The 26217-nt window shown below is 41.5% G+C and overlaps 1 protein-coding gene across 1 annotated transcript in view; it reads left to right on the top strand.

Annotated features, from left to right (window-relative positions):
* vegfc (vascular endothelial growth factor c) overlaps window positions 1–25199 on the top strand; it is a 288381-nt gene extending 263182 nt beyond the window's left edge. The window contains exons 6-7 of the mRNA XM_072594594.1: window positions 14610–14943; window positions 24624–25199. Coding sequence (XP_072450695.1) covers window positions 14610–14943; window positions 24624–24744 — 455 coding nt within the window. The 3' untranslated portion in view covers window positions 24745–25199. The remainder of the gene's footprint in view (window positions 1–14609; window positions 14944–24623) is intronic.
* Window positions 25200–26217: the final 1018 nt, after the last annotated feature.

The raw sequence follows: 26217 nt of genomic DNA, 5'->3' as shown, positions 1-26217 counted from the left end.
TCTCTGCCCATCAACTTTTCCCAAGGCTCTTCCATTCATTGTATAATTCACTCTAGAATTAGATTTGTCTAAATGCATCACCTCACATTTGTCTGGATTGAAAGCCATCTGCCACTTTTCCACCCAACTCTCCAGTCTATCTACATCCTCCTGTATTCTCTGACAGTCCCTCATGCTTTCTGCTACTCCACCAATCTTTGTGTCGTCTGCAAACTTGCTGATCATACCAACAGTGCCCTCTTCTAGATCACTTATGTATATTACTAACAACAGTGGGCCCAATACTGACCCCTATGGAACACCACTGGTCACCTTTCTCCATTTCGAGAAACTCCTTTCAACTACTACTCTCTGTCTCCTGTTGCTCAACCAGTTCTTTATCCACCTGGCTAGAACACCCTGCACACCATGTGACTTCACTTTCTCCATTAGTTTACTATGGGGAACCTTATCAAACACCTTACTAAAGTCCATGTATATGACATCAACAGCCCTTCCTTCATCTAATAACTTGGTCACTTCCTTGAAGAACTCTATTAAGTTGGTAAGGCACAATCTCCTCTGCACAAAACCATGTTGCCTATCACTGATAAGCTCATGCATTTCTAAATATAAATAGATCCTATCTTTTAGTACCCTGTCCAGCAACTTCCCCACCACCGAAGTCAGGCTCACTGGTCTGTAATTACCCGGAATATCCCTACTACCCTTCTTGTACAGGGGGACAACATAAGCTACCCTCCAGTCCTCTGGCACCTCACCTGTATTTAAGGATGCCACAAAGATATCTGTCAGGACCCCAGCTACTTCCTCTCTTGCCTCCCTCAGCAACCTGGGATAGATCCCATCCGGTCCTGGGGATTTGCCCACCTTAATAGCCTCTAGCATACCCAACACATCTTCCCTACTTATGCCAACGTGATCCAGACTCATCAAACTTCTATCTCTAATCTCACCATTCATCATGTTCCTCTCCTCAGTGAACACTGATGCAAAGTCATCATTCAGAACCTTGCGCATTCTCTCAGGCTCAGCACACAGCCTTCCTTCATTATCTTTTAGTGGACCAATCCTTTCTCTAGTTACCCGCTTGCTTCTTATATAAGAATAAAATGTTTTGGGATTCTCCTTAATTCTGCTTGCTAAAGCTATTTCATGACCCCTTTTAGCTCGCTTGATTCCTTGTTTAAGACTTGTCCTACTCTTCCAATATTCCTCCAGGGCCCGTTCTTATCTGTAATGGGACAACTACATCCAATTTCTGTCATCAACTGATTCCTACCCTTAGTCTCCACTCAGTATCTTTGCCTTTCAGGGCTCCTCTAAACTTCTCATTTGCTGATAAGCTCTTTTCTTTTTAGCATCTTCCTTTTTTTAACCTTTAATTTGCTCTTATTGCTATCCTTCTGCAATTGTTGTCATCAGTAAACTCAATCTTCTCCTGTTTACTCACTCATCTGTTGTGTTCTATCTTTCATTCCTTCCCATCAATAACCAGACCTCCCTCCTTCCTCCACCTTCCTCCACCCTGCCAAATCACCCTTTCACCTCATGATTTGACATTACCCCTTTTTCATCCTTTTGACTGTGCTCTCTTGACATTTTAGATTCTCTTAAACAGAACTCTTTCCCCATTCCTTCCCTCCGCAGCTGTTACTGAAATATTTCCTGTCAATTTTCTTCTTTATTTATTTTAAGTGCACTGTTCTGCTTTGCCAAAACCAATATTAAATTTTTATTTTTGCCATACTTGCACCATGATTAGCTGTCAAGCCAATCCACTAACTTATCTGCAGGTACCTGCAACTGTTCCAAACGCAATGCCATGCAAATAAATAATCAGACTGTTTAGCAAGAACCTATGTAACATTAAATATCTCAGACCTCTGCTTGCGGTAGGAACTACTTGCCAGTGAGGAAATGCTAATGGGCAAGATGTTGATTCACATATTTTGGTAAGTCAGATTCAGTTTAATCAGATACTTGGACTGGCTCGTGGACAATTCTGGGATTTCACAGCTATATCGATCACACTGGTGCTGACCAGGAAGCAGGTAGAGCAGCAGCTGTTATAACAGTCCCACTGCCAACTTATGCTGTCTCCTTTTTCTTCCCATTTTACCGCGGCGAGCTCCAGCAGAGCTGATCCCTGTCACCAGAGAAAGGTACTGCGAGCATTTAGAACCCGGCTGGTGAAGTACACTTGCCGCTCACTTTGGGAGAGCCCCATGGCCTGTTGTAGCAAGTGGTGCCTGAGCTCGCAGAGAGTCGAGAGTGTGTTGCTGGAAAAGCACAGCAGGTCAGGCAGCATCCAAGGAGCAGGAGAGTCGACATTTCGGGCCTTCCTGATGAAGGGCTTGTGCCCGAAACATCAATTCTCCTGCTCCTTGGATGCTGCCTGACCTGTTGGGCCTTTCTAGCAACACACTCTGGACTCTGACCTCCAACATTTGCAGTCCTCACTTTTTCCTGAGCTCTCAGAGACACAACTTCGGAATACGTAGCTATTTAAACATCAGCCAGTAATCTGCTCGTCATGGAAATAATAGGCCCTGTCCTTCTTTCACGGGCAGTGGGCATCACTGGCTCACCAGCATTTATTACCCCTCTCTGGTTGACCTGAGAAGGTGGTGGCGAGTTGCCCCTTGAACGGTGTCAGTCCATGTGCTGTAGGCAAACCCACAATGTTGTTAAGGAGGGAATTCCAAGATTTTGACCCTTAGACACTGAAGCTATGGTGATCTGTTTCCCAAGTCAGGATGGTGTGTGGATTGGAGGAGAATTTGTAGGTGGTGATGTTCCCATGTATCTCCCTTCTGGAAGGCAGCTAGCAGAAATGTTTGTATCATCTACAAACACAGGTGAACTACCTGAGGAGTGAAGAGTGACTAAGGTTGTGCCTTTACTTAATATGGAGAAGCCTGGAAACTATAAACCCATGAGTCTGACATTAGTGGTGGGTAAGTTGTTGAAGATGATTCTGAAAGGTAGGATTTACATGTGTTTGGAGAGGAAAGGACTGATTAAGAACAGTCAGCATAGTTTTGTGCGTAGGAAGTTCTGTCTCACAAACTTAATTGAGTTTTTAAATGAAGTAAATGATTGATGGGGACAGAGGACATGGGGGACATTGTTTACTTGAACTTTAAATAAAGCCTTTGATCAGGTTCAATATGGTAGTCTAATTAGTAAAGTTAAATCACATGGGATTTTGGGTGAGCTTAAATACAAACTGAATACAAAATTAGCTTTATGGAAGGAGACAGTGAGTAGAGGTGGAGGGTTGACTTTGGAGGCCTGTGACCAGCAGTGTTCTACAGGGATCAGTACTGGGTCCACCTTATTCCTGATGAAGGGCTTATGTCTGAAAGATCGACTGTCCTGCTCCTCGGATGTTGCCTGACCTGCTGTGCTTTTCCAGCACCACACTCTCGACTCTGACCTCCAACATCTGCAGTCCTCACTATCTCCACCTTATCTATAGGTCATTCCCCTTATCTATACCCCTCATGATTTTATAAACATTATAAAGTCACCCCTCAATCTCCAGAAAAGGCCCCACCAATGTTATGTATAACCTCAACATGATGTCCCAGTTTTTGTGCTTAAAGGTCTAAACAATGAAGGCAAGAGTGCTGAACAACATTTTTATAGATATTTTTATTCAAATTTTCTTTCTTTACAAAACTATAATAAAAAAAGGAAAATACATTACTACACCAGCAAACATTATACTATATACATATAACAACAAAAAAGAGAAAAAAAATCACAACAGCAACAACAATACAATCAAAATCCAACTATACCCATGTGCAAAACAGACAAATCAGTCAATGTAGTTAATGAATAAATAAACAAGCAAAACAGCTCAGCCCAACAAAGCATTTGCTCTCGGCCTCTGAGAGCACTAAGTATTGCACACAAAATATTCAATGTTTTTCCTTCAAGGACATCAAGTACACTGAATCAGAACGTCAAGGTGACACAAAAGCCCTGGTTAAAATGGCAGATAAATCTGCATCCAAGTAGTCCAGAAAGGGCTGCCATATCCTATAAAAACTTTCTGTTTTCTGGTGCACCATATTTGTGAAAAGGTCCAGAGGGATATGTTCCATAAAAACCTAAGTCAACCCAACAGACCCTGGAGGGTTTCAGAAACCCAACATATTAAAATATTTTTCCTAGTGCAATAAGTGACGATATTAAAAAGCTTTTTCTCATCAGCATCCAAAGAGGGTATATGGGGTAGACCCAGGAGAAGAGAGACAAGGTCCATCTTCACATCAGCCCTCAAGACCCTCTCTGGAACCCCTGCCACAGAACTCCAATATGTGTGGAGCCTGTGGCAAAACCATAAACAATGAGTGAGAGTAACAATGTTTACCTTACACTTAGGATGCTCCCACCTTAAACTTTATGAGATGGTTTGGGGCCAGATGGACCCTATGCAAAATCTTCAGCTGCATGGCATAGGTCTTGTTACAAATCAAGACCTTCCTCGCATTCTTGCAAATGTCCCCCCATGCCTCCATAGAAATCTCAATACCTAATTCCCACACCCAAACCCTGCAAAGCCACTCAACAACATCTTCTGAAAGATCATCCCCCAGGATATGATAAAGTGTACTAAGAGAGAGAGTACTTTCAGCATAAAGTACCCTCTTCTCCATAATGGATGTGCAGGGGTGGTTCCTTTCTGAATAAAATCCCCGACCTTAAAAAAAAAGGAAAATGTTTTTGCCAACTTCACTATATTTACGAATTATTTGGTCAAAGGACATCATTATTACACCTTCAAAACATCACCTGAACAGGAAATACCCCTAGCTGCCTGGAGCATAAATTCAGGGTCTATTACCCCCCGGTTGAAAACCCAGCATATCCACGAGAGGGGTAAGAAATGATGTTTTGGACACATTGCCCTTCCTCTGCCGCATGTTCCTCCATGCCTTAACAATCAGATTATGGCAATATTCCATGACCATCTTCATTTTATCGAAGATCAAAAGGCTGATGAGGGGACATTTTGACTGGGAGGCCTCAATATCTAGCCACATTGATGCCAGGTCTTTACTGGCCCAATCGCTGACAAATGATAGAAGAGAAATTAATTGGCATCTTCTAATATCCGGGAAATCCACTCCCCCCAACCCACGAGACAACTGTAGTTTAGACAACTTGATAAGAGGCCGCCTACGGCGCCAAATAAAAAAGCTAAGTCATCCATTAAGTCTCTGGAATGTTTGCCTTGGAAAAGTCAAAAGAAACATTCATATAGGATAGAGCAAACAGAGGAAAACATTCATTTAGATAAGCGATACCCGGCCTAGCCAGGACATTGAAAGTGCTTCCCATCGTTGAAAATCTGGCTTAATCCTGTCAAGCAAGTGGGCAAAATTGGCCTTAAACAACTGATCAAAGAAAGGAGTAATAAAGATGCCTAAATATGAAAAACCTTCCTGTGACCATTTGAAGGGGAACCATAATTCACCCTCCACCTCAGACATTCTTCTAAGACCCCCCCATAGGCAGAGCTTCCGATTTAGAAAAATGAATCTTGTAGCCCGAAAAGGAGCCAAATGAGTTGATGCATTGTATAAGATGGGATACAGACACCTGTGGATTAAACAGAAAAACCAGAACATCATCTGCATATAATGGGATAGCATGCGAATTAGATCCTACTCTTGGGGCGGCTCTATTAGGATCCCTATGGATCGCCACTGCCAGTGGCTCAATCACAAATGTGAAAAGTAATGGTAAAAAGAAACAGCCTTGCCGACTGACCCTACAAATCTCAAGATTACTAGATCTAACACCATTGGTGAGAACCACCGCCAGAAGATCAGCATAAAGGATCCTCATTACTTATTAAAAACCTCCCCAATCCAAATCGCTCAAGGATGTGAAAACGGTATGCCCACTCAACCCGATCAAACGCTTTTTCTGCATCTAAGGAGACCACAAATCCCTGAACCGACTGCTGCTGATAAACTTGAATCATATTCAGCAACCTCTTGACATTATGAGAGGAGCTACGGCCTTTTATAAAACCAGTCTGATTGTCCCTAACAATGGAAGGCAGCACAGTTTCCAATCTGAACGCAAGAGCCTCGGACAAAATTTTGAAATCAGAGTTCAGAAGTGAGATGGGCCTACATGAAGCACATTCCTCTGGAGTCTTTCCCTTCTTAAGAATGAGAGAAATATTACTCTTCCCTCAGGGATGGCAGGAGACGATCATAGCTATGTGAGTAATTATACATGTCCAACATTGGTCCCAACAATATATTTATAAATTCCTTGTAGAATTCACTGGGGAGACCATCAGGGGCAGGTGCTTTCCCACTCTGCATCTGTCTCACAGCCTGATGTACCTTCTGTACTGTTAAAGGGACATTAAGAAAAAGCGTTTGGAGTGACATTTGGAAGATCCAAGTTCTTAAAGAAAGACTCCATCTTAGCCCATCCATATTCGCAACGCTCAAGCAATAGCTCAAAACAGAATTTCAGAGATGCTGCATTGATCTTCTTAGTCACAAGTGGCCATCCCATTCCCATCCCTGATCAAGGTAATGCATTGGGGTGCATTCTTTCTCCTAGCAAGATACATTACGTACCTACCCGGCTTATCGCCATGTTCAAACAGTCACTGTTCAGCAAAGGAGAGTTCCTTCCTTGCTGTCTCTGTAAGCACAGAGTTCAAGGTGGACTGGAGAGCCGTAACCCGCTGCAACTTAACCAATGATAGCTTATCAAAATACACCTTCTCAGTGGTCTTTAACTGCGCCTTAAGCAGGCATTGTTGCTCCCCCTTCTGTCTTTCCTGACTAGCAGAGTAAGAAATGATTCTCCCCTGGCATAAGCCTTAGTCATCTCCCACACAGGTTACTGGCCATGCCCGAACTGATGGATAAAAATACCTTGAATTCATTAAGAAAATATTCAATGAACTTACTTTCCCTGCTAAACACCTTTTCAACCACTCTGTCTACGTCAAAGATTTATGGACCTGCAGCCCTAGATCCCTCTGTTCTACAGCACCAGCCCAGGTCCTACCATTAATTGTGTCAGCTCTACCAGTGTTTGTTGTACCAAAATGCGATACCTTGCATGTACCAGGTTAAACTTCATCTGCCATTTCTCAGCCCATTGACCCATTTGATCAAGATCCCTTTGTGATCTTAGAAAACCTTATTCACTGTCGACAACGCCACCAGTTTTGATGTTTTCCACAAATTCACTAACAATGCCTTCTTTATTCTCATCCAAATCATTTATATAAATGACAAATAAAAGAGGAACCAGGAACCAATCCCAGTGGAATACCACTGGTCACAGGCCTACAGTCCGAAAAGCAACCCTCCACCACCACTCTTTGTCTCCTGCCGTTAAGTCAATTATGTGAATAATTTGCAGGAAATCCTCTTCTCATACAGACTAAGTTCCAAATCTGCTATCATTTTTCCTTTGTCTGAACAGAATGAGGTATAGGCATGTCCTTTTGTGAGTGTGTTAAATGGGTGAGGACAAATGACTGGAAATTGTTAAGCGGCTGATGTGACATCAAGCAAAGTAGATGACGCTAGCACTTTAGTTCCATGTGCTGGGGCTGCAGATGACCCATCAGCTACCCAGTTCTCAAGTCAAGCTTCAATAAACATGACGCTCCAATGAAAACAGGCAGCACAGAAGTGTTACAGTGCTGAAAGATAGGCCTTTCGGTCCATCCTGCCTGCATCAGCTCCCTGAGCTTTTTAACTTTGTGTTAATCTCCTGACTTACATAGTAACCTTGAACATTGTTTCTATTTAATAAATCATCAAATGAACTCTTGAAATGCCTCAGCTGAACCTGTCTCCATCACACTTCTAGGGAGTGCATTCCAAATGCTAGCCAATTGCCATGTAAAATAGTGGTTTCTCACCTCACAATTGTTTTGCCCTCTTCTTGTGCAAAACACTTCAAAACTGACCCCTCTGATTCTTAATTCATTCACAAGTAGGAACAGTTTCTACCTATCCACTATATCAAGATCCCTTGTGATTTTAAATACTTCAATAAAATCTCCTCTTAGCCTTCTCCTCTTCAAGGAAATCAATTCTAACTTCTCCAGTAGTCCCTCATAACTTTACTCTCTTGTCCCTGAAGCCATTTTCATAAACCTCTTCAGCAGGCAGTCAAGTGTAGCTGCGTCTATCCTGTGGTGTGGCACCCAGAACAGCACACCTATTCCAGCTGAGGTCTAACCAGTGTCTTATATAATTTCAACATCACCTCCTTGCTCCATACTAGAGTAGGCAAGTAGGAAGCTGGAAGAGCACAGCAAGCCAGGTAGCATTAGGAGATAGAGAAGTCAATGTTTCATGTATAACCCTTCATCAGTGAGTCCCTTTCTCACTGCCACACTGCAGTGACCTGTTATACTCTAAAACCCTATTCACCTCGGAATACTTTATAATTTGTTAACCATGTTTTCTACTTGTACAGCCACATTTAAAGACTTGCCTACATATACATATAGGTGTCTCTGCTCCTTTAGAATATTATCGTTTATTTTATAGTATCTCTCCTTGTTGTTTGTACCAAAATGCACAACCTCTTACTTCTCTGTGTTGGACTCATCTGTCACCTAACTGCCTAATCCACCAATTTGTCTATGTTCTTTTGCAATTCTATACTGTTTTTCTCGTTACTGTCTTAGGGTGGCACAGGGGCTCAGTGATCAGAACAGCTGCCTCATAGTGCCAGGGACCGGGGTCCGATTCCACTCTTGGTTGGCTGTCTGTATGGAATTTGTACGTTCTCCCTGTGTCTGAGTGGGTTACCTCTGGGTGCTCCAATTTCCTTCTACAGCCCAAAGATGTGCAGGTTATGTGGATTCGCTGTGCTAAGTTGCCCATAGTGTCCAAGGATGTGTAGGTCAGGTGGATTAACCATGGGAAATGTAGCATTACGGGGGGGAGTGGGGGGGGGGAATGTTGGTCTGGGTGGGATTCTCTTCAGACGGCTCGTGTAGACTCGATGGGCTAAATAGCTTCCACGCTGTGGGGATTCTATGGCTTTTCGTTTACAATTCTCTGAAGTCTTATATTTTTCCCAAACTTTGAAAATATCCCCTGCACACCAAGATCTGGATCATTAAAAAGTATCAGAAAAAGCAAGGGTCTCAATACTCACCCCTGGGGAGGTCCACTACAAACCTTTTTCCAGCCTGAAAATTATTCAATGACCACCACTCCTTATTTCCTATTCCTCAGCCAGTTTTGTATCGTTATTGCTACTGTCACTTCCATTGCTGAGTGGCACTGAGCCTTTTGGAAATTTATATGATAATTGCCAATATTTCCTCAATTTCAATTCTTACTTCTCCTTAGATGCATCTGGCCCCTTATCTGGCCCTTCAGTGCCTTATAAACTTATCAATAGCTTATCCACTGATAGCAATTTTAAACCACCTTTGTTTCCCCCTCTATCACCATGGGTTTTACAGCATTTGGCTTGTAGATAAAGACAAATACAAAGTATCCATTTGGCACCTCAGCCATGCCTCATGTCTCTGTTAAGTTGGACTCCTCCTTTCAAGGTTGTTTTGCTATCTGTATGTTTATGCATGTCCTTGGGATTTCCTATCATCTCAGCCACCAGTCTTTTTCGTAACCCCTATTTGTGTCTCATGATTGATTTCTCATCTCCATTCTGAACATGCTACAGCATGGTTCTCAACAATATTTACTACCTGACACCTGTCCTAAGTACACTGTTTCTTTTTTAAATCCAGCCTCTTTTGTCATCCAGAGACTTCAGGATTTGTAGACCCTCCATTCTCTTTTTCAGGGAATATACTTTGACAATGCTCAAACCATCTCTTCTGTGAAGGTAGTCCATTATTCGTTTCTCCCAGTAACCTTTGGTTGAAGTCTGTCCAACCTCACACTGTTCTTGCCCCATTGAAATCCACTCTGTGCCAGTTGTTTGTTCTTACTCTGTATTCATCAATGTCATTTCCTACTGTCATATTAAACCATATGATACGAGAGTCATTGTCTCCTCAGTGTTCCTCTGCTATCAGTTGATCTCTTTGTCCACCTCATGCCCAAAATCATGTCAAGCAGGGCGTCCTAATTTGCTGGTCCGGACTCATTCTGCTGTGGAGACTTCCCCAAAACAGTCTAGCTACGTTATCGTCACTATTCCTTACAGTACCATTATCCCAGTTGATATCGGGAAATAAAGTCTCCCAATATCACGACTCTATGATGTATACATATCTCTGTAATGTCCTTTCAGATTTGTTCTGGTATATCCTTCTCATGAGCTAGCGGTCCATATTTTGCACCAACCACTGTAACTGCACCCTTCTTATTCCTGAGCTGTACCAATTCAATTCCCTCATTGAACTCAGGAACATCTTCTTTCTCCAGTATTGCAGTGCTTTCCTTCACCAAAAATGATATCTTCCCCTGTTTTTATCCTCTCTGTCTTTTCTGAACTCTTTGTAACCAGGAATAATAAATCGTCAGATCGGCCCGTCTTTAAGCTAGCTCTCTATTATTGCCATTATTGTAAATCCACAAGGCAGTCTGTACCTGTCAACAACATTTCCTTGAATTATTTTTCCTGCTCCACAGACCTCAGAGTTCCACACATGACTGCGGTTTCACGTTCGTTCAGGTTAGGCAACCATTGTGCTGAAGTAAGTCCACAAAGGCCGGTATCCCATCACCAATCATCCTTTATTTACACATGAGTAGTATTTGACACTGGTCCGGCTTCCTCAGAGCCAACTCTCAAACTGAAAAGAACCTCTGGCACTCCAGTTCTTTGTCAGCCAGGACTCCCTGATTGGATCAGCTTAACAGCCCCAATGAGGGAACTCATACTCTACCTATCCAACTTTATTAGAATCACTACACGAGCCGAGCCATGTAGCTTAATTCCCCAGCCCGATTGATTATACCCTGTGCATTCACATACCATCAGCATCATCCTGATTTAGACTTCATTACTTGCTCCAACTTCATCTCTAACTTACTATTCTCTATTTTGTTGCTAATGCCTATCTGGAATTTCATGCACTCTGATATTACTGTATAATATTTTCTCCCTTGCTGACTTAATTTAAACGTTCCCCAACAGAACTTGCAAAACTGCCCACTCAGTCTCAGCTCTGTTCAGATGCAACTGATCTGGTTTGTACAGATACCAGGAACCCTGCTGCTAGGGACCCAGTGCTTCAAGCCTCAGCACATGGTATCTATCCCAGAATGGAAGCCCAGTGAGGATCCGAGCTGAAACCCAATGCAGACTCAACTTTCCTGTCTCTTTTCATTTCTTCCCCTCTCTTTTTCTGCTTTAGAAGGACTGTAATGCTGAACGTTTAATATTATTCCTTTATTTTTCTAATTTATGCCTAAGATTTTGTATGTAGACACCTTTGTGCCTCAGATGGTGCCGGAAATGGCGACTCTGTCCACTTTTCACTGTACTCATGAGTCCCTGTACTTGAATACAGATGACAATAATCCTAATTTGAATTCTAACTTATCGGGGAAGAGTCCCACTACTCTTTATGAAACGCAGGGAAGCAAAACTTATCAATGGAAGATGAGTCAATGTTTCAAGTTTAGTCTCTATTGCTTTGTCTCTACTTCTTGAAGATAGTGAGGGCTGCAGATACTGGAAAGTCAGAGTCAATAAAGTGTGGAGCTGGAAAAAGCACACCTTGTCGAATTGAGAAAGTTTAGCAACTGAGCAACAACTAGCAATGTAAGTTTATTCGCATACATTTGACCTTGTAAATAAACTACTATAATTTCAGTTTTAAGTAGCAGTGGATAAATAAATGTTAGAAGTTTGGTTGGTGCATCTTACTGCAGCATAAGAAATAAGAGGCTCATGATCAGAACAGATTATTTCTTGAATTTGGTTTGCATGAGAGAGAAAGCCCCCAGTGATGTGTCAACACACTTCACCAGAAGAAAAGCCAGCAGCAGAAATAAACTTGCCAACAACAATTTGTCTTAAAATCATTTCAACCCAAAGAAACCGGCAGTGTTTCAATCATGCTGTGTTTTCTTAAATAATGTGGCAATATCCCAGTCAAAGGGGGGTTACATTAACAAGGGAGCTGGAAAATACTTTGAAAATGTGATCTTTGAATGTTCCTACCAAATAAAAGAGTATTTCTTCGTTGAAGACCAAGATCCCAGTCCTTAACTGGGGAAATGCAAAGATTACAGCCAAAACCAATGGGCAGCCAGATCCTGAACAATACACGACAGACATTCCACCTATCACTCTGCGGAGATGTACGTTGGAAGTGAAAAATACATTATAACTAGAGTTCACTGTCAGTTGCAGCCCAGCTTTGGACTGCTGCAGTAGACCCATAGCATGTCAATCACTGGCACAGGTTTAATCCCAATGTGAAGTTTGCAGGCAGTGGTGGCACATAAGCAATAGAGTGCTATTAAACACCTTGGCCTCACATTTAGTAAAAGTCTGGCAGAGCCAATCCAAGTTTATTAATTAGGAATATTTATGCAATGATTTGAAAATAATATTCTTTTTGACTTTGTGAGTCTCTTCCTTTTCATTTGACCTTTATGCTGTTTGACAGCTGTGAGGGATATTATGTTCTCTTGACTTGTTTCCATTGTTTGATCCTCAGAAATAAAAAAAACAATAGTCAAGCTGAGAGGAACATGTGCTTTGAATTTGAGAGCATTATGATGGTGTTATGACTAAAATTACCAAAAGTTATTTTGTTTGGGTCTTTTTAATTGGAGAATCAATGTTGACCTTGACTTAAAATGTGAAGTACAAATACTGTCATAGGCTGGTCAGGCCAAATGGCCTGGGTCTATTCATTAGGGACCTTGTTCTATATAATTGTTTGGAACATTTATAGAGTTTCACAACATTTACCCGAGGATTAATATTTTATTATAAAATCAAAATACAGCTGGAGATCTGTAGTAAAATAAAAACAAAGTGCTAGGGCAATGGAGTTTGAAAGAATGAGAGGTAATCTCATTGAAGCATGCAGAATTCTTCAGGAGCTTGAAACGGTAAATGCTGAGAGAGGGCTTTCCGCTCATGGGCAAATATAGGAAATAGTCTCAGAATTAAGGGGCACCAATATAAGACTGAGATGAGGAGGAACTTGATAGCTCAGAGTGACTTAAGTCTTTGCAACTCCTTGCCACAGCAAGCTGTGGGAGTAGTGTCTTTGTGTAGATTTAAGGCTGAGAGAGATAGGTTCTTGGTCAGTTGAGCAATCAAGGGTGAGGTTAAAGGGCAGGAAAATGAACAGAAGGAATGTCAGATTAGTCGTGACCCTATTGAATGGCAGAGCAGACTAAAAGGGCTGAATGACCTACTCCTGTTCTTATTTCTAATGATCTTACGGAGAAGATCCGCAGTTCTGGCAGCGTCTGTGGAAAGAGGAAACAGAGCTAATGTTTTGAATCCAGTAACTCTTCTTCAGAACTCTAGTATTATTCCTGTCAGCTTTATGATTGAATGTTGCACTGTAATAAAGATATACAGTTGATTAACAGTGTAGCTTACTGTGAAGTCTTCTTGTTTTGGACAAAGCAGAGTCTATATTTTTCAGTTGGCATTGTTTTAATGCCAGTTGTTTTTAACTGTTTTAATAACTCTGGGCCCATTAAATTGCTGCCAGAGCAGAGTAGCAATTCGTTACCAATACGCCAACAATTGTTTGCATGCGGGAAACACCTCAAACACAGTAAAGTGTTTCTCAAGAATTTCACAGGAATATAACCAGATGTAAGGAATTGATATTGAAACAGGGAAGGAAAGAATAGGATAGGTGACCAAATGCTTGTCCAAAGGGGTATGTTGTAAAAGAGTGTTTATCTTCTGAGAATAAAACAAAGATTGCCTTTAAATAACATACTTACAACTACAAGACATCCCGAAACATTTAGAGGCAATGAAATACTTTGAAGAAGTGTGGCCACTGTTGTAATGTAGCCAAGTATATCAATCGTAACAAAGGTCCCACAAACAGAAGTAAGATCATAACCACATAATCTGAGGTGGTCAGGAATAAATACGGGCCATGATACCAGGGAGAAACTTCCCACCGTTCGTCATAATGGATCTTGTATGTTCAGCTGGAATCGCAAAGGATTAGGAACAGGCAACAATGAATCCTTGACTTTTTGAAATCAAGGCGAGAGTGTTACTTTGCAGCCAAGGTTGATGTTTAGGTCAAAGCAATCAGGGTTGTATTGATATACTCCTGTTGTAAGTACACTGTACTTAGATTTCAGCCAGAGAAGAGAATCATGCTGTTGCATTTTGTGAAGAAGGTTCCGACGTCTCGGGTCCACTTGGCAACATCGCATCTGGGAAATTCGAACAGTAGAAACTGTACATGATAGAACAAAACCCAACTGACTAGCCATGTTCTCCAAGCTACATTCGGGCAATACTTTATGCACAAGTGTGCAAGGGGAGAATTTGAATTCATTCCCATTACATCGAAGCACTGCACATGCATAATCTTGTGGCGTATTTTGCAGTTTATTGAACCTTGACAGCATGTAATGTTTCTGTATTGTTTTTCCTAGGTGGTGATACCAGCTACTACAGTGTCTGTGGGCCTAATAAAGAACTGGATGAGGAGACTTGTCAGTGCGTCTGTAAAGGAGGTCGACACCATTCTAGCTGTGGACGTCACAAAGTGCTGGATAAGGACTCGTGTCAGTGTGTGTGCAAAAATGGACTATATCCCGCCCTCTGTGGCCCCCACAAGCAGTTTGACGTGGATTCTTGCGAGTGTGTTTGCAAAAAAACTTGTCCAAAAAATCAGCCTTTAAACCCAGTAAAATGTGTCTGCGAATGTACAGAGACTCCAAATAAGTGCTTTCTGAAAGGGACAAGGTTTCACCCTCACACCTGCAGGTCAGTGTTGTCTCAGTTTCTGGTCACTGTTCCAAATTAACACTAAACGCAACTTGTAATTGAGTGCTTTGAGACATTTTGGAAGCACAGTATAAATATTGTTCTTTCTTACTTCATGTTCTGTTAAAAGTTCTTTCACAATATGGCAAGACCAGCATTTATGGCCCTTCAGAATGTGGTTGTGGGCTATCTTCTTGAAGCCTGTTGCAGTACATGCGCTGAAGATGTTCCTATAACATTCTTATAGGGCATTTATGTAAATGATTTGGATGTGAAGTAGGTTTGCAGATGACACCAAAATTGGAGGTGCGGTGCACAGCAAAGAAGGCTACCTCAGAGTACAATGGAACCTTGATCAGATGGGCCAATGGGCCGAGGAGTGGCAAATAGAGTTTAATTTAGATAAATTTGAGGTGCTGCATTTTAGAAAGGCAAATCAGAGCAGGGCTTATACACTTAATGGTAAGGTCCTGGGGACTCTTACTGAACAAAGAGACCTTGGAATGCAGGTTCATAGTTCCTTGAAGGTGGAGTCTCAAGTAGATAGGATAGCAAAAGCATTTGGTAAGCTTATTTTTATTGGTCAGTGCATTGAGTATAGGAGCTAAGAGGTCATATTGCGGCTGTACAGGGCATTGGTTAGTCCACTTTTGGAATATTTTGTAATTCTAGTCCCCCTCTTATCAGAAGGATGTTCAGAAAAGATTTGCAAAGATGTTGCCAGGGTTGGAAGGTTTTAGCTATAGGGAGAGGCTGAACAGCCTGGGGCTATTTTCAGTGGAGCGCCAGAGGCTGAGGGGTGACCTTATAAAAGCATGACGGACACAGATAAGGTCAATTGACATGGGTATTTTCCCCCAGAAAATTGGGGAGTGCAAAACTAGAGGGCATAGGTTTAAGATGAGAGGGGAAAGATTTAAAAGGGACCTAAGGGGCAACGTTTTCATGCAGAGGGTGGTGTGTGTATGGAATGAGCTGCCAGAGGAAGTGGTGGAGGCTGGTACAGTTACAACATTTAAAAGGCATCTGGATGGGTATATGAATAGGAAGGGGCTAGAGGAATATGGGCCAAATGCTGGCAAATGGAACTAGATTAGGTTTGGATATCTGGAGGACCTCAATTGCTGCCTGATCTGCTGTGCTTTTCCAGTACCACTCTAATCTAGACTCTGATTTCCAGCATCTACAGTCCTCACTTTTGCTTCAGATATCTGGTCGGCAGGGACAAGTTGGACTGGAGGGTCTGTTTCCATACTGTACATCTCTGTGACTATAAGATACTTCAGAACCTTCCCAGTGGCAGTGATGTAGCAGAGACACATTTCCGAGTCAGGAAAGTGTGTTTAGGAAGAAGTGGTGTTCTGTTACCTTTTGCACTTGTACCTGGTAGAGTTTGCAGGATTAGGAGATTTGCATATCTTGCAGATACTACACAATTCAGTGAGGGCACATTGCATATGGAGGGAGTGGATTTTTAAGGCAGCGAACAGATAGCTTATTGACCAATTTGACTTACTCAAGAGTAATATTTGAACTGTATCTATCCAGGCAAATAGATGTTTTTCCAATAAATTCTTCAGTTGTGCTGTGAGGTGCTTTGGGCGACAGAGATGAGCATTCACCAAATAATAGCCAGCTTCTGACCTCCTTAAATGGCATTTGTGTATGGCTGCTCCAAATCGGATTCAGGTGATCCTTGGGACACTATAGTGTGTGATTTAGTGATCGTAATGCAATTTATTAGTTGATTTTCCAGTTTGCCAATGATACTGCAGTAAGAACCTAAGAAATAGGAGCAGGAGTAGAACTTGCAGCCTCCAAAACCTGCTCCACTATTCAATCCAATGATTTACCAGTCTTCTACCTCAACTCCATTTTCCTACCTTCCCCTTCCACCTCTTGATCCCCTGAGAAACCATACATCTGTCAATCTCATGGAGTCATAATCATAGAGATGTACAGCATGGAAACAGACCCTTCGGTCCAACCTGTCCATGCTGACCAGATATCCCAACCCAATCTGGTCCCACCTGCCAGCACCCGGCCCATATCCCTCCAAACCCTTCCTATTCATATACCCATCCAAATACCTTTTAAATGTTGCAATTGTACCAGCCTCCACCACATCCTCTAGCAGCTCATTCCATACACATATCACCCTCTGCGTGAAAAAGTTGCCCCATAGGTCCCTTTTATATCTTTCCCCTTTCACCCTATGCTCTCTAGTTCTGGACTCCCCCACCCCAGGGAAAAGACTTTGTCTATTTATTCTATCTATGCCCCTCACAATTTTGTAAACCCATACTCCAATATATTCAATAGTGGTGAATCCACAACTTTCTGAGGTTGGGAATTCAAAAGATTCATTATCTTTTGAAAGAATAAACGATTTAATAATTTGTTAGATTAAATGAATTCATATATAGAACTTTTCACTACCTCAGGATGATCAAAAGCACTTCATGGGCAAAGAATTACTTTTGAAGTCAATGATTCAATGTGGGATGGTAATTTCTAAATTGAAGGTAGGAATAGCCAGATGCAAGGTCTGAGATGAGTAATTTCCTGATAGAAGTATGCATCTTCCAGTCTGGATTTGAATACATGGTTGAACAAGGTAGTCCAAGTCTTAAACCATGCACAAGAGGAAAACATGCTCTCCTTTATGAATTATAACTTTGGGTTTCAGAAATAATGTTAGTCCAATTAGCCTTTGCTTTACTGAATAGTTCAGAAGCTCTGTCTTCCCCAATTATCCAACCAAATCCACTGCAATGTGGATTTGTAATGTAAAATCAACACCAGGATCATTTTACCTGGAAATAAATAGCTACTAATTCCAAATTCCAATTTAGAACATTTGTTACAAGCCACAACATTTGTTACAAACCTAACAGGGCAAGGAACATTTGCAAAACATCAACTCTGATCACATTATCCACATTGTTGACAGAAATGACTCCCAGCCCCATCACGGCCACATTTCCAAAGCATTTAGATGATGCGGTTTCTCCAGTCTTTTGTCGAACAATTAGAAACAATTCTCTCAAACCAAATGTATGAAGCGTAATCTTTTTTTCAGTTATCGAGAACAAATGAAGGCCAACATATCATTTACCTTCCTAACTGTCCCTGTATTTGCATGTTAGTTTTCAAAAACTCCTGCATAAGGGTTCCCAAGTTCCTTTAGAGGTCAGCACTTCCTAGACTCTTCCCATTTCCCACCAAAGTGATAATATCTACCAAAGGTTTCCCCACTCAACCAGTCAAAGTCCCTAAAAGCATCTTGGATCTTCCTCACCCCTATAGTCCCATCTAGTTCTGGATTGTTTGCAAACTTGTAAAATAAAGGCCTACATTTTCCAATGCCCCGATAATCATTTCAGCAGCACAGATCAGAATTGCACATAGGGACACTGTGGAATCTCCAGTGTAGCAAGACTGAGAGAATATGTTGGTGCATACGGAGATATCAAAGATGGAGTGAATTGTCAATTATTTTGCTTTCAATGGTGTGAACAAGGCTGAAGGTAGAACTTTCTTCTTTCCCCCATGCCAGCTGAATAAGTCTAGGATGGGAAGAGTGAAGAGTGGCTTCCCAACCAGAAGCTGACTCATGAGCTTAAGTGACCCACTTCATTGCAGCAGAAGTCTCTAAGTTCTCCAGTTGAAATGGATACTTTTGGAGGGTTCTAGGAGGAGGGAACTAGCCCAGCGGAATCTACATTTCCTGAATAATTCTCTCAGTCTTGCTAAATTGGAAATTCCACAGTATCCCTATGTGCAATTCCGATCTATGCTGCCGAAATAATTATCTGGGCATCAGAAAATGTAGGTCTTTATTTTCCAAGGTTACAGACAACCCAGAACTAAAAGGAACTATAGGGGTGAGGAGGATCCAAGATGCTTTTAGAGACTTTGGCTGGTTGAGTGGGGAAACCTTTGGTAGATGTTATCACTTTGGTAGGAAATGGGAAGAATCTAGGAAGTGCTGACCTCTAAAGGAACTTGGGAACCCTTGTTCAGGAGTCTTTGAAAACTAACATGCAAATACAGGGACACTTAGGAAGGTAAATGATATGTTGGCCTTAAAAACAAGAGGATTTGAACAGTTGCAAAGATGCCTGACTGAAACTTTTTAGAGCCTTAGTAAGACCCTACTTGGGGTATGCTGCACAGTTCTGGCCTTCTTACAAAGGAAAGACATAATTGCCATATTGGGAATACAACTAATTTCTGGAATACAGGGATTGTTCTAAGAGGAAGGATTAAATAGCTAATTACACTGCAATCAGATGTGAACAATGGTAGAAACATCAGTTCCATTAAAAGAATCCTCAATGAAAACAGAAATTAATGGAGAAACTCAGCACATCTGGCAGCATCTGCAGACAGAAAGCAGAGTTAGCGTTTTGGGTCCACTAAACCTTGTTCAGAACTGATTGTAGCTCGGAAAATGTTAATTTATATACTGAAGATGGGTAGGCAGAGAGGAGGAGTAAATCATGGGTGGAGATGGAGCCTAGGGAGAGAGCAAAATGTAGTTGGGCAGACGAGGAAGTGGGTAAGGCCAGCTTGGAAGAATCACCAGCTGCTAATGGGGACCATTAGTGGCTGAAATTAGTTGTTTTGTTAGCAGCCCATGTGATGACAAAGCCTGGTGTCTGAGGTTTGGCGAAAGGACATGGCCCTAAAATTATTGAACGCGATATCGAGTACTGAAGGCTGCAGGGTCTCCAAGCAGAATTTCCAATGCTATTCCTCCAGCTGGCGTGGAGGCCAGGGTACGTGATGGCGTGTTAAGTTGTAGGCAATGGGAAACTCAGAGTCAGTTTTGCCAACAGAATGGGAGTATTCGGTAAAGCAGTGGCCCAGTCTGGGTTTTGTATCCTGAGTATAGAGGAGACCACAGTGTCAGCAGCGTCACAATGAAGCCTTGTGCTGCCCTTATCCACAACACAGCACTTGGCCTGATTTGCACACTTTACCTTCATGTACAAGCACTGTGGTAAAAATAGTTGCTGGTGTCATGATTTGGAGAGAGCCATTTATACTAACAGACATTCATTAGGAGAAAGGATACAGATTAGGGTTGTGTAAATTCAACAGCAATTTTCAGCAGAAGGCGGAAATGTATCCTGGCTGACACTGGTAATTCTGAGTTAATTAATCACCATGTACATGTCACTCCATCTAAAGACTTTCCTTTACTGTCATTAATCACATAGAGCAACAGAAATTGTTTGGGAAATGTTCTCAGGGTGTAAGGTATCTGGTGTAAGGATTGGTTTTACCAACTCTAATGAAACTTATCCCAGAGACAAAGGAGATTTGATTTTCCAAGGTGGTACACCTCTGTTTAAATATTCACTGATTAAGTGCACTGTTTCATGTTTTGCAGGGTGTTCTCTCCGATCTCTGCTCAGATTTTGCTGTGCAACTGTATACTGGGTGATAGTAGTAAGCTTAAGCTGTAGTCAAAATACAGCATTGATTTGAGGTGGGGTAGGGAAACATTCACGTTGGAAAATCTTATATAACAACAGATAACGTTGCAAATGGGCATTAGGTAGTGCAGACAGGAATGGACAAGTATTGGTGAATTAAGTGAGAGAGAAAAACTTTGGCAGATAGAGTTCGACTTCAGAAAAATATGACGATCCAATTTGGACCCAAGAAAGATAAATCAAGATATTTGTAAAATGGTGCGAAGCCAAAAGCTACAGATAAAGGTCAAAACATAGAAATCGCTGAAAGCTCATAAATAGGTACAAAAGATATTATTTAAAAACTGGCCAATGTACTGTCAAACTGGGAAGAATGAATTGCGATCTCATTCAGATGTACGAAGTTTTTAACAGGACAAACGCAGAAACGATGTTGTCATTGGCTAGTCATGATTTGGAGATGCCAGTGTTGGACTGAGGCGGACAAAGTTAAAAATCAAACAACATCAGGTTCTCGTCCAACAGGTTTATTTGGAAGCACTAGCTTTCAGAGTGCTGCTCCCTCATCAGGTGGTCGTGTCACTGGCTGGGATGGTTTAAAATCAGGGGAGCCAATCACTGAATAAGGGGCAGGCCAATTTGGACTAAAACGAGGAGGAATTTCTTCACTCAAAGGGTGAAGATGCTTTGGAAATCTCTGCCTCATAGAGCTGTGGATGCTCAGTTGTTTAGCATGTTCAAGACTGAGATTGATAGTTTCTACATATTTAAAACATGGAGGGTATGGAAATCATGCAGGAAAGCAGTGTCGAAATGGATGATAGCTCATTGATTGGAGGCGCAGGCTTGAAGCCCTGAAAAGCTCGTCCTAGCTCCTATACTTATGGTCTTATGAGGAAAACAAAATTATTTTGCACGTAGTGAATGACCTAAGCTCTGGAGTGCACTGTCTAAGAGTGTGGTGGGGGCAAATTCCTTCAGAGGGCAATTAGCTTGTTATTTGAAAAGGGGCAATGTTGCACTTCCTTTTCCTGTCAGCTTCTAACTCCCAGCTTGTTCGGGGAGGGAAGCAAAATTCCAGATTTTCACTCTTCTTTGTGTGAAAAAATAATTCCTGATCAGCCTAGCTCTAATGTGAAGATTATATCCTTATTCTAGACCTCTAGAATAGAGGTGGGACTAGATAGCTGGACAGCTCAGACGAGTTGGACTAAAGCATCTGTTTCTGTGCTACATCTACCCTATCACTCAGTTGATTAGCTTAAATAACTCATGGATCCCATTTGAATCAAGATGGATGCTGGAAGTCTGAAATGAAAAAGCAGAATGCTGGAGAAACTCAGCAGCTCTGATAGTAATGTGCAGAGAAAACAGAATTAGTATTTTTAATGAAGAATGGCATACCAGACTCCAAATGTTCAATTCGCTTATCTCTCTAGAGATGTTGCCAAACCTGCTGAGATTCTCCAGTATTCTCCATGTTTGTTTCAATTAGGTCATGCCCTTATTATTCTGAATTCATGTTAATACAAGCCTTGTCCAAATCACCTAATTTCATAATTTTTTCCTTTCAGCCCAGGTATTATTTTGGTGAAGGTGCACTGTCCCCATTATAAGGCAATATTTCGTGTCTGGGATGTTGTCACCAGATCAGAATGCAGTGCTTTAAATGGGATCTAACCAGAGTTTTACAAAGCATCCACGCCATTTTAAAGCTATTTTGAGCTAAAGGCCAAAATTCTCCCAACCCTTTAAATTGCTTATTTTGTACCTGTCCACAAGCTTTTAGCAATTTCTGTACTTTGACCTTCATCCTTAGCTTCTGGCTTTATGCCATTTGAGAAGTATTTTGATTTATCTTTCTTGGGTCCAAATTGGATCATCACACCTTTTCCCATATCGAACTTCATCTGCCAAAGTTTCCCCTCACTTAATCTGCCAACGCCTGTCCATTCCAGTCCTCACTACTAACCGCCCAAATGGTATTATTTGCAACATTATCTGTTTTTATTTAAGATTTTTCAACATGAATGTTCCTCCACCCCACCTCAGATCAATCCTGTATTTGACTACACCTCTCATTACTATCACCCAGTATACAGTTAGAATTAGAGTCCTTACAGTGTGGAAACGGGACCTCAGCCCAACAGGTCCACACCAACCCTCCAAAGAGTAACCCAGCCAGACCCATTCCCTTACCCTATATTTACCTCTGACTAATGCATTTAACCAAAACGTGCCTGAACACTATGGGCAATTTAGCTTTGGCCAATTCACCTAACCTGCACATTTTTAGATTGTGGGAGGAAACCCACACAGACAGTCACTCAAGGCAGGAATCAAACCCAGATCCCTGATGCTGTGAGGCAGCAGTGCTAACCACTGCGCCACCGTGCTGCCCAATTTGCACAGCAAAACCTGAGCAGAGATTGGAGAGAGCACCCTGCAAAATATGAAACAGTGCAGTTACTCAGTGAATACTTAAACAGAGGTGTACCACCTTGGAAATTCAAATCTCCTTTGTCTCTAGGATAGGTTTCATTAGAGCTGAGTAAAACCAATCCTTACAACAGTTACCTTACACCCTGAGAACATTTCCCAAACAACTTCTGTTGCTCCATGTGATTAATGACAATAAAAGAAAGTCTTTAGATGGAATGTCATGGCCTAAGTGATTAATTAACTCAGAATCTCATCAGTGTCAGGAGAATCTATTTCTAGTCTTCTGTTGCTAACTTCTGTCAAAATTACACAACACTAATCTGTATGCTTTCATCTCATGAATGTCTGTGGCTGTAAATGGCTCTCTGTGATAATGCAAATCATGACAAGAGCAAAGTCTCAACAAGGAGCTATTTTTACTGCAAACACCTGTGTACAAAGGCAGAGTGTGTAAATCAGGGCAAGTGCTGTGTCATGGGTAAGGACCACACGAGGCTTCCTTCAATGAATTCCTGTGTTTCCCCCATTGTCTACGTCCGATTGCAGTGTACCACTCTAATCAGTTATTTAATGCACAACAACCTTGGGAAATATCCACTGATTTAATCATAAATATAATCATATACGCTCTTCAGGCATAGAAACTTTGTTTATGGAAAATAAAATGATTTGTAGTTATTTCCTCCAAAACAAGCTTGCCTGATGTCTCAAGATCTGGATACAATGTGAGCAGTTTTGACAACAAAATATCATTTATCAGGGTCAATGAACAAAAAGAAAGTGTAGAATATCAGTTGCATTATTCTCACATTTTCACTGCAAGGGTTACTGTTGTCTACATGCTAACTATGGATAAAGGCTTCGAGAAAAATGTGACCAGCGGATTAATTGTAGTTGACTATTATCGGTCAGATATAATTCCAAATGCCACTAATTCATGATTTTCTTTACAAGATAACAACAATGAAAGTGAAAACAGAAGTACCCCAGTTCTCTGCTCATCACATTTTTTTAGAAAGTGATGCATCCAGAGGACTTTTTTCTGTAAATAGAAGTCTGGGTCCATTGTTGCCAATAATGATTTGGAAAGGGATCGAGGTGAGTGGAATGACTATGTCGTTATGATGGGCCATTCCCAATCACTAAACTGTCAACACAGTAGTCTAAAGCAATTTTCTGAAGTTAAGGGAACAAAGGTGGAGATATTCAGTAGGAGTGTCTGCATTGTAATACATGCAGTTACATTTGCCTAAAGATCTAGCTATAATGGCACAGATAACTGAGCTCAATCTTTGCACTTGGTTTGATCATTTTTGGTTTGTGCTTTTGCGGTTTTTCGGAAGTTTTGATTCCATTTATTCTAACATTTCTTTCCAATTCCTTCCACCAGTATAGCCTTCCTCTCATCACTGGCCTCTGGAAACTCTGTATTGTTGCAGCTTACCAATTTGCCGGCAACTGTGAAACTCCTCGTTCCCTCTCCTCCCGAGGAAGTTTTTTTTTGACCACTCTGTCATAATATCTTCCCACATGGTTCAAGAGTAAATTATATTTAATTGTGTTCCTTTGAGACATCTTGAGTGGTTTTCATACGAAGGATGCTATTACAGTCCAATTTGCTATTGTTGTGCAGCCTGCAAGGTCAAGGTACCTGTGATAAAATAGTTGCATTTAGTCCAAACCCTGCTGCTATGGTCTCTCACACATTAACTGACACTTCCATATGGGAATGATGTTCAATGTATATCAATGGGCAAAGACAATAATCGTGATTTCTTTTCCATCCCACAGTTGCTACAGGCTACCTTGTGCAGGCCGAACAAGACGCTGCAGCCATGGTTATTACTTCAGCAAGGAGGTATGTCGTTGTGTCCCCACGTACTGGAGAAGACCGCACACTGACTATTATTGACGGTGACTGTCATGTGGCGACAGAAGTGCCATTGTCAAACTTTCACACAGACACTACCACCAAGAGGAAGAACATTGTATAAAATTTAAAAAGATGCATACTATCTACATCTTGGATTCAGCAGTGCACCAGAGAGCTGGGAGGGCCCGAATTGATCCCGACACTGCATGTTTCTAAACAAAAGTGCAGGCATGCAATGTAGAAACTTACCTGGAGGCTATAAGTCATGGAGAGAACTTGTCCGGGCTTCACGTGACACGCCGTTGTCCAACTGTCTAGATTTTTTTCAAGCTAATTTTTGTTTTTAAGATAATGAATCTATATCTAATTTATTGCCACCAAAATGTTGTGCAACATTCCTGTTCATAACAGTTAACAACTGTAAGAGCTCACTGTGATCAGTATTTTTATATCATGTAAAATATCTTTAAAATAAATGGCGAAAGTGTATTGTACATCATGTATCCATTGTGGGATTAACCCAATGCTGTGTGTTTGGTCTTCCTCTCAATGTTGCAGCTTTCTCCAATGAAGCGGTGCAAAGAGATGACGAATGAGTGAGAAAAAAAGACAAGCTCACGATGGCAAATAAATGTGGGAAACAATAAATTAACCATTTTGACAGGCAGAATGCTGAGAGGTTATTTCCCCTTGGCTAGAGTGAGTCAAAATCTCACAGCAAAGAGTCAGACATTTTAGTCAAAGAGGAAGAGAAATTTATTTAGTTGACAAATTGTGAAATTATCTAACCCAGAAGGCAGTGATTGCTCAGTCACCGAGGATATTGAAGATTTAGATTGATGTATTTTTAAGAAGTAAGGGAAGGGTCTCTAAGAAAGAGATCAGAAAGTGCCACTGCCCATGGAGAAATTCAACCATTACCTCATTAAATAATGGAGAAGTCTGGAGGGGCCATAAATATTTCTGTTAAAAATGTGTCCTTACAATGGAAATGTAAAGCATGAAATCGAATCATTCAGTAGCCTCGTGCAAAAAATGTTGACAACCTTCACAATAGCAACAGGTCTCCCGCTACGTCGCCCATTGTCAGACTGCGGCAGACTTCCACACGGACACTACCACCAAGGAGAAGACTATTGTACAAATAAAAAAAAAGATGTATACTATCTACATCTCAGATTCAGCAGTGGAGCGGTTGCTTGTAGTTTTTGAATGAACAATTCCATCAGATGGGAGGCAGGCATTGTCAGCGAACTACTTGCCTGACAGGATCAGACCGAGGCCTAGTAACTTTCCCCACTTTTCCACAATGTCACAGCCTGTTCACTAAACCTGCGGGGGCAGTGGGGGAGAGCGGAATCTAGCAAGTTTCTCTGTACAGCTGTGTCAGAAGGAAAAACATAAAGCAATGATCTTTTTCTTCATTGTGTATCTGGAGGCGGAGGTTGTACGGATTGATCTGGAGTAAAGATGGATCTGGAGTGAGGATGGAGGGTTGCTGTGTTGGAAGAA

The sequence above is a fragment of the Chiloscyllium punctatum genome, chromosome 2 (genome assembly GCF_047496795.1).
Source record: "Chiloscyllium punctatum isolate Juve2018m chromosome 2, sChiPun1.3, whole genome shotgun sequence".
Taxonomy (NCBI): Eukaryota; Metazoa; Chordata; class Chondrichthyes; order Orectolobiformes; family Hemiscylliidae; genus Chiloscyllium; species Chiloscyllium punctatum.
The sequence above is the reverse complement of the archived record's forward strand: the minus strand, read 5'-3'. Positions and strand labels throughout refer to the sequence as shown.